The sequence below is a fragment of the Drosophila persimilis genome, unplaced genomic scaffold (genome assembly GCF_003286085.1).
Source record: "Drosophila persimilis strain 14011-0111.01,24,50 unplaced genomic scaffold, DperRS2 tig00000431-arrow-pilon, whole genome shotgun sequence".
NCBI lineage: Eukaryota > Metazoa > Arthropoda > Insecta > Diptera > Drosophilidae > Drosophila > Drosophila persimilis.
In genome coordinates this window covers 5930026-5938244 of record NW_020825312.1, presented here as the reverse complement: position 1 = coordinate 5938244, position 8219 = coordinate 5930026, and the positions used below count along the sequence as shown (strand labels likewise).

The following is an 8219-nucleotide window of genomic DNA, read 5'->3' as shown; positions in this document are numbered from 1 at the left end:
TTTTCTTTAATGGTGAATCTCATAAACGAAAATCTCAATCGAAACCTAGCCGGACAAGAAAATCGAATGAAGTGCACATCGAATATCTAATTCGGCAGAATCCCCGAGCCATGGTACGCATCTGCTTCCAAGAGCGTCTGAAATTTGTGGAAAATATGTGGATTCTGAAGAATCAACTATTTAAGCAAAAGCCAAAAAGGCATTCCCCTCTGTTCCTGTACAATAGTCACTGGGGCAAGGTCACCTTTGGTCCCAGTGTGGTTTATCTGATGGTCGAATAAAGGAAAAGAAATGGGGTTCGAATTAATGGATGTTCTGATTGCTGATAGTTCATTGTATCTGCAACGTAGTAGATGGAAGACCGGAAGCACAAGTGAGCCCCAGGCGATTGCCGCAGTTGCGATTGGTTGTTTAGGAAATTCGAGACTTAATGGTCCCGTGAAACAGTGTCAGGTGGCATAAATTAATTAAAAGATGCCTTCAGGGTAATGAAGAATGTGCGTACGGAGGCGCCTCTACGTCTAGTCTTATTTTTCTGTCTGCCGAAATCGAGGATAAACGAGGGGGAACTCTTAATATACTTAGACCCGATACTCAGTCAGTACTACGAACAGTGTGTGGGTGGCTGCTAATTGATTTGTTCTTTCTGGCTATAATAATCCGATCTAAGCCGTATTCGGCAGTCCAGAAGATATGGGCATTCTCTGCGATTCTGCGTTTTTGGTTTTCTCGTATGTTTAAGATTGTGGATAGCACAGATATTCGTCCTTTGTGGGGGCGGAAAGGGGTGTTGCGATATTTTGAAATACACCTGTGCAGGTGCGATATCACAGGAGTGTAAATACCAAATTTGGTTGCTTTAGCTCTCATAGTCTCTGAGAACTAGGCGCTCATAGCGACGGACAGACAGACGGACGGATGGACAGACGGACAGACGGACGGACGGACAGACGGACGGACGGGCAGACAGTCTGACAGACATGGCTCTATCGACTCAGCTATTGATGCTGATCAAGATAATATATATATATATATACTTCATGGGGTCGGCCATCACTTAGTTTTGGACGTTACATCCTCTTTCAGCGCATTTCTAATATACCCCTATACTCCTTGAGTATCGGGTGTAAAAATGCTTATACTAACAAAATTGTAAGAAGACGCCCATGCCGACATCCGAGGAACAGAAAACACCATTATTGCACGTACATTCAAAAAGGAATCGAATTCGTAAACAAAGTAAGCAAACAAATGCGTAGAATAAACTGAAGTCAGACAGAAAGGCGATCTCAGTGGTATAGGCTTTTGATCCCCCCGCAAGGGGATCACTGACACTCCCTCCACTGGTTGGCACAGTTCATTGGAATAGCAAAATTATGGTCGTCTGACACCACTACCTCTCTTATCTGAAAGAAAGAGATTTTCTCACGGGAAAAGAACAGCGGCTAAAATGATCAATTGTTATACTTTACTTGACGGAGACCGCAATTTATGTACGTCTTGGTCTTAGTTATGCTTTATCTATATCATACGACCATTAACATTTCAAAAAAGGAATATCGTTTCTCTTCCGCTGCGCCGCCAACCGCTGGTTTTTTATTGACTAACTTACAAATTCAATCAGATTCTGCTTTCACAAAGAAGGAATCCAAATACTATACAATGTTAATAACATAGCATAGATTTGTACACGGAATTGATATGACAAAACATCAAAGAACTTGAACTCACAAATTTATGAAAATAGGAGATAGTTTAAGTTAAGGAGATATGAGCTCTCGCAGGTATAAAACGCCATAGGTTAGCGCTACTTTGTCCGCTTTGGGCGAGATTGCTCTTAAAGCCAGTGCTGTTCAGGAATATAATATCCATATACTAATGAATACATATATGAATATGAATGTATATCATCCCTATGATGTTCATATGATCTATGTATCTATGTATAGATATCTCCCTTATACATGGGAGATCACAAAATTCGCTCCAATTTGGATGATTATTTTTTGCAACAATAAACAATTGGACCAAGTTTTATTTGTCCGTGCGGCGAAATTGACAATTAAACGTTTCTAATGGATCCAAGAAAAATACAAATTTATTATCTTATATATGCAAATATGCACAGGAATCAAATTATTGGTAACATTCTAGACTTTGGAACACCTTTTACATTTTCCTTTCGAACGAAGTTTTATAATGAAGATATCGTTATTCCTTCAGAAGTTATTCATTCATTAAGCTGGAACGGCCGAAGGCCCCACTGTGATTCGGCGATTGCCAGGCCCTCAAATTCATAAGCATGGTACTCGTATGATACTTACATATTGTGGAAGCCGGGGGAACAAGTTTTGGGATGTTTTTTCACGTCTCTTTATTTTCGAAATTCTTCTAAAAATAACCACATCTAAGCATACACAAAGTCCGATAGTGCTTTACTATAAATGTCCTTACACACATACGTGGACAAGAGATTTCTCTTTAGTATTTCTTGAGACTTGCAAATTTCGTTGATGCATTTTTCTTCGGCATTTTACGCACGTTTAAGCTTGAAACTAATATCTAATACAAGAATTGTATCATTGTCTAGGATGAAATCAAATGGGGAGAGATGAGTGCCGCGCAAAGGTGCCAATGGATGATTAAGAGCAGTGTCAGTGGCATCGGATTAACTCCGGCGGCACCACAGCAGGTGGCACCATCTGCCTCGACTGCAGCGGGAAGAATGGAAGTCCTGCACCCGAATAGCAATGGACAGCGGAGGGGCGTCAGATGCAAGACTGATTGGAGGTACGGGCCCAGCAGGAACAAGCAGCCCCTGTCTGCGTCCTCGTCCTCGACCCCAAGCCTAAATGCGACAGAGGTGATCTGCATCTCCGATTCCGAAAGCGAGGAACACGACTACTTGGACTTGGAAGCAGACTATCGCGCCCTGAACTCTGAATTGTATCGTGACTTGGACGTGGACGCAGAGCCTTTAGAAGGCGCAATGGCCTCCGAACAAGAACCACCAGCATATGAAATGTCCCTGAGGCTGAGCAATGTCTCCGAACATCGGAAACTGGAGATCATCACCGACCTGAGTTTCTATGGTACCCCTTTTCACGACCAGGCAGTGGGTCCGAATGATTTCCAAATTCTGCAGCTTCTGGGCTCAGGAGCCTTTGGCCGTGTGTTTCTGGTGCGAAAACTAACGCGATCCGACGTGGGTGCACTCTATGCGATGAAGGTCCTGAACAAGACGGATGTGGTGAGGGAATGGTGTACAGCCGATCACACACGCACGGAGCGCGTGGCCATGCAGGTCGTGAACCGCAGCCCCTTCATCGCAAGCCTCCACTATGCATTCCAGTCCTCGTCAAAGTTGTACCTCGTGATGGACTTTGCCATAGGCGGGGAGCTATTCACGCACCTCATACAGCAGGGGCCCTTCGACGAGGCGCGTGCTCGATTCTACATTGCAGAGCTGGTGCTGGCCCTGGAGGAGGTGCACCGCCTGGGCATCGTGTATCGCGACATCAAGCTCGAAAACATCTTGCTGGATGCAGACGGCCATGTGGTTCTCACTGACTTCGGACTGTCGAAGTTTCTCACGCCGGCGAATGCGTATCGAGCAAACAGCTTCTGTGGCACCATGGAGTACATCGCCCCGGAGATGATTCAATCGCGGCCGAAGGGCTACGACTACGCCGTCGACTGGTGGTCCTTGGGAGTCCTAACATTCGAGCTGCTCATCGGAGAGCCACCCTTTGGATCCAAGCTCGGGAATCGGCAAATCGTTCGACGCATACAAGAGTGTCAGCCCTTGATTCCTGAAAGCATCTGCCCCATTGCCAAGGACTTTTTGCTAAGGACTTTGGAGAAGGACCCCATGTACCGCCTGGGCGGGAATGATCGCGGTGCCCGCGAGGTCAAGGAGCATGCCTTCTTCCACGGCATCAACTGGAGTGCGGTAAGGGCCAAGCTATATGCAGCGCCCTTTAAGCCCACCCTCACAGCCGACGATGATGTGCAGAACTTTAGCACCGAGTTCACGGATCAGCGGCCCGAGGATCCGGAGTGCGAAGCCCCAACCAGCAGCGGCCAACTCTTCCGCGGCTACACCTACGTGGCACCGGAGCACGTGGCTCCGCTGCAATGGGAAGCCCAGTTCCAGGTTGAGTACTGCAATTCAGGAGTGCACAATATACCGCCAAAGCCGAGAGGCCTCGAGCTGGGTAGCCACGTAACGAGCGGGGCATACGGCAGGTGCCACATTGCGGTGGATGGCCCCACCAACATGATCTTCATGGCCAAGGTTGTCCCGCTGTCCAAGTTTCGGGTCTCCGAGGTGGATGCCCTGATCTCCTGCGCCCTGGACAGCTCGGGCCTTCGAAAACATACAAACATTGCTACCTACTATCAAACGTTCCGCGACAAATGCGACGTCTGGATACTTACGAAGTTCCTGTGCGGCGAAGAGCTCACCGGGCCCATTTTCCGCAACCAGCTGGATGAGGACGCCTGCCGTGAGATCATCCGCCAGATTGTTCAGGCCTTGCGCCATGTCCACTCTAAGAAGTTCATCCATGGGGACCTGAAACCCGAGAATGTAGTGTTTGTGGGCAGCAAGGATCTGTCTGTCAATCTGGTTGACTTTGGCAATGCCTGGTGAGGGTCCTTCATATTTCTAAGCCATTTCTTCGAGTATAATCCTTTATAATCTACAGCTACAACAGCACCTTCCAGAGCTGGAAGGACTCACCGCGCTACACGGTCGACTATGCTTCCCCGGAGCTACTTTCGGACCTGCATTTGGTGACTTACTCGCCTGCTGTCGACGTCTACAGCCTGGGTGCCATGCTGTACACCATGTTGGTGGGTCACGCTCCCTTTCGCCGGGACCAGGCGGATCACGTGGATCACAGCTTCAACGCCCATGTACTCCTGAAGATGCGCATCCAGTTAGAGTCCTTTAATCAGCAATCTGAGCGCTGGCTTAGTGCCAGCTCAGCCTTTAAGCAGCTGGTGATCTGGTGCCTTCAACGGAGTCCCGTTGACCGTCCGAGCCTAGAGGAAATTCTCGCCAGCGAGTGGATGTCAGCAGCAGCGATCAGTGATTGACATCAAGCTAAGATCGATAGAAAAGAAAAAAAAAAAACAAATTGAGAATAGGACAGGAGTAGAACTCACCTTGACTCAAAGTAGGAAGATATGAACGATATCTGATGTAATTATACATGTACTATATCCAGTGAAGATATGCATACAATCACAGCTACATTTGAACATAACATTAAATTGTATTTAGTCATAATGTTAATAAGAGAATAAGAAACGGACGTTTGCCAAATCAAGATTATCTAAAATACAAACCAATCCCTACAGAACAAGCGCATAAACCCTATATAGTAATTGGTCTGAGGTGCAAGTGCAAGAAATAATTTACGACATAAATGTACATATGTATATGCATGTACAATTGTGAGCAGCTGATCTACGATACCAATGGCTTTCTGTGAATGGAAGCGGGGGGTGCGTCTGAGGATGGGTCCCGGAGGAGTCTGCAGCATTAAAATCTGAACAATTTTGCGAGTGGCCTTTGATGCGGAAACGGAACATCAAAAAGATGTACTGTCAACACACATTCATTGTCTCCGTCTGTGTGCTGGCCACATTATTAACTCGGAAGAATAAACTCGACTCCACTCGCCACGCTTCGGTTCGCCTCGCCTCGCCACTCTATGCCTCCAAGGCTGGGGCGTGACCAGGATTAGGTGCGGTGACTCATGGCAAACTTTTGCATATTTGTTAAATACTTTAATTAATAATTTAGCGGCGGGGGGGGTGGGGATGCGGCTGGGCGTGAGGCTGGGGGTGAGGCTGGGGGTGGGGGTTATGGAACAAGACAGAGAGCAGAAGTTGAGCAAACAACTAACAAAAGATCAAGGATTATGCGTGCTTCGTGTGTGCCTGGGATGCGGTGTGGGCGGGGGCCCCTGGCTCCACCCAGGACTCGGCGCTGTAATAAAAGGAAGACAAAGAAGATTAGACCAAGCGGAGCAGGAGGTGGAACAGGAGATGGCTGCCTGATGAGTTTAATTATTTGAATGCCTCAGCTCTCACAGAGCACAGAGCAGAAAGCCATAGACACACACGAGTCAGGGTTGTCCTGGCCAAACAAAAGGCAGCTGCTTTTGTCACATGCACACGCCTGGCCCTGGGGTCCAAACGCGAGACACACAGCCCACATCCACCAGCTTCTAGGGCAGGATATTTTTGTCATTCCGTAGATTACTTACGAGTATATCTTGGTGCCAGGAATGAACCGGAATCTTTTTAAGTTACAAAACTGTTCTATACACCTACTTATATGTTGACTTAGTAAAGTCTTTAAAAACAGATAATTATATTTTGATGCCAATACGGAATGCAACGAAATTTTAGACACTAACCAAAATAGTATTCCTAATTAATTATTCTCAGTTTAATTTTTGATTTTGGCAATTCAAGGTCCGAGTCCCTCCAAGTTTCCAGCCATTTCTTTGTAACTTTTATCGCGCACTACGAAATCCATCTCTGGGATGTGGCGCACCATAAAAAATTAACTATAAAAAGACACTAGCTAAGTTCCTCTAATTGTTAATGCCTCAAACGGTATAAGATTTGCTTAACTTTGTACTCCTTGCGTTTTAAAAACGGAAAATGGAAGCGTCTAATTTTTGCGATTACAAAAGTAAATCGGAAATTTCTTGCAAAAGTTAAAACCGGAGACCGAACGGAGTTACACATGTCTTGCCTCTCACACAGAGTGTTTTTAATTTGGCCAAACTCTCCCTTCATACAACTGCTGTGCTCTGTTTCCTCTGGCTGGGCAACACCTGGATCGGGCTACCTCCGTCAGCTCCCGAATCGTCCTGCACCTTTGCGCCCTGCGTCCTGCGCTCGAGCCCTCGCCACTCTATTCAAATGTATCCCCATTTTGCTTCCACTTGACAATGGGAGCCTGCTCCCAGCCAGCACCTAGCGGGTGAGTCGGGGAACTTAATTTGGTCACACACAATTGATTCTTTTTACAGGTGCTCTCACTCTCACCCAGCCACCCACGGACAGCCGTAAACACACACAGGTTGGCCCTTGAAGAGAGCTGTATGCAGCTGCAGTTGGAGTTGGAGCTGGGTTGGTGTTAGGGGAGGACAGGAAATCGGACCTAGAGTTGGAGATTGGGCAGGAATAGGAGCCGGACCAAGTGGAAGAAGCCAACGTGGACGTTGGTGGTGTTTGGTGCCTGGTGCAGCCTTGTAATTTGTGGTTAAAACAATGCAATTAATTTGACATCAAGTGAAGGGGCATCACTACTCTACTCTTGGCCATCTTGGAGGTCATTATATCTGCTCCGGTGCCACCACATGTCTCCGATCCCGGTTTCGAAGCGGTGCCATGCCGCACCAAAGGAGCCATACCTAGTGGCCATTTTGGAACGGATGAAATATGTATTAAGCGGCTCATCAAGTCAACATCTACATATAAGAGATTCAGGATGTATTTGAGCATGATGCGAAATACAGATTTCGAAAGATTTCAACAAGAAGAGTCTTCCTGTAGGCATTTCTAAGACAAAGTATGCACTAAAGGAACTCTTGTTTTTATCCATTTGTATCCCAGGCAGGAATGCAGCCCTCCTCCCGCACAACCGAACGAGGAGCGCTGCCGTATGACGCGCGACGCGTAAACCGAATCGATCGCGAACATGCAGGCAAGATACATAGAGGTTTGACTAACATTCGAGGGAAATTAGAGCTAAAATTACAACTAGATCCCGCAGAGCAAAAACTAAAAAGTTGTTTTTGACTTATTGTTTACGGTCCTGTACTTTATACTGACGGCACCATACACCATACGCCCTATTCTAAAACCGGATGTTCAGAAAACTTAAGCTTGGGATCTAGTATAACACCAAGATCATCCACCAGGATAATTTTCTCGAGAGAACCACCGCATAGGGTGTAAAGAGTCAACAAGGGACTGGAGCGATGAAATGCCGTTACTTTATACTTCGAGGCATTAGGTACCCCTTTCGATCAGTAAGAGGTCTTGAATCTGAACGCGTAACGCCGTAACGCACATGTACACGGGAATCTACCCATTTGTGAATTGAATACCCGGGTGAATTTGAATTCAATACTCCGCATCAACACATAGGGGATTATGATATCGGTGGAAGGAATAACACGTGTGAA

General features: G+C 46.6%; 1 protein-coding gene across 1 annotated transcript; it reads left to right on the top strand.

Annotated features, from left to right (window-relative positions):
- Positions 1–2832: 2832 nt before the first annotated feature.
- Positions 2833–5144, top strand: LOC6596979 (chromosomal serine/threonine-protein kinase JIL-1). The gene is made up of 2 exons (XM_026989826.1): positions 2833–4650; positions 4710–5144. The coding sequence occupies exons 1-2, from the start codon at positions 2990–2992 to the stop codon at positions 5101–5103; spliced, it is 2055 nt and encodes a 684-aa protein (XP_026845627.1). The 5' UTR covers positions 2833–2989; the 3' UTR covers positions 5104–5144.
- The last annotated feature ends 3075 nt before the right edge of the window (positions 5145–8219 follow it).

Excerpts from the sequence above, each read along its gene's own strand:
- LOC6596979 (XM_026989826.1), top strand. The coding sequence starts at position 2,990 with ATGGCCTCCGAACAAGAACCACCAGCATATGAAATGTCCCTGAGGCTG. Across the intron at positions 4,651-4,709 it reads GTTGACTTTGGCAATGCCTG|CTACAACAGCACCTTCCAGA; the intron begins GTGAGGGTCCTT and ends TATAATCTACAG.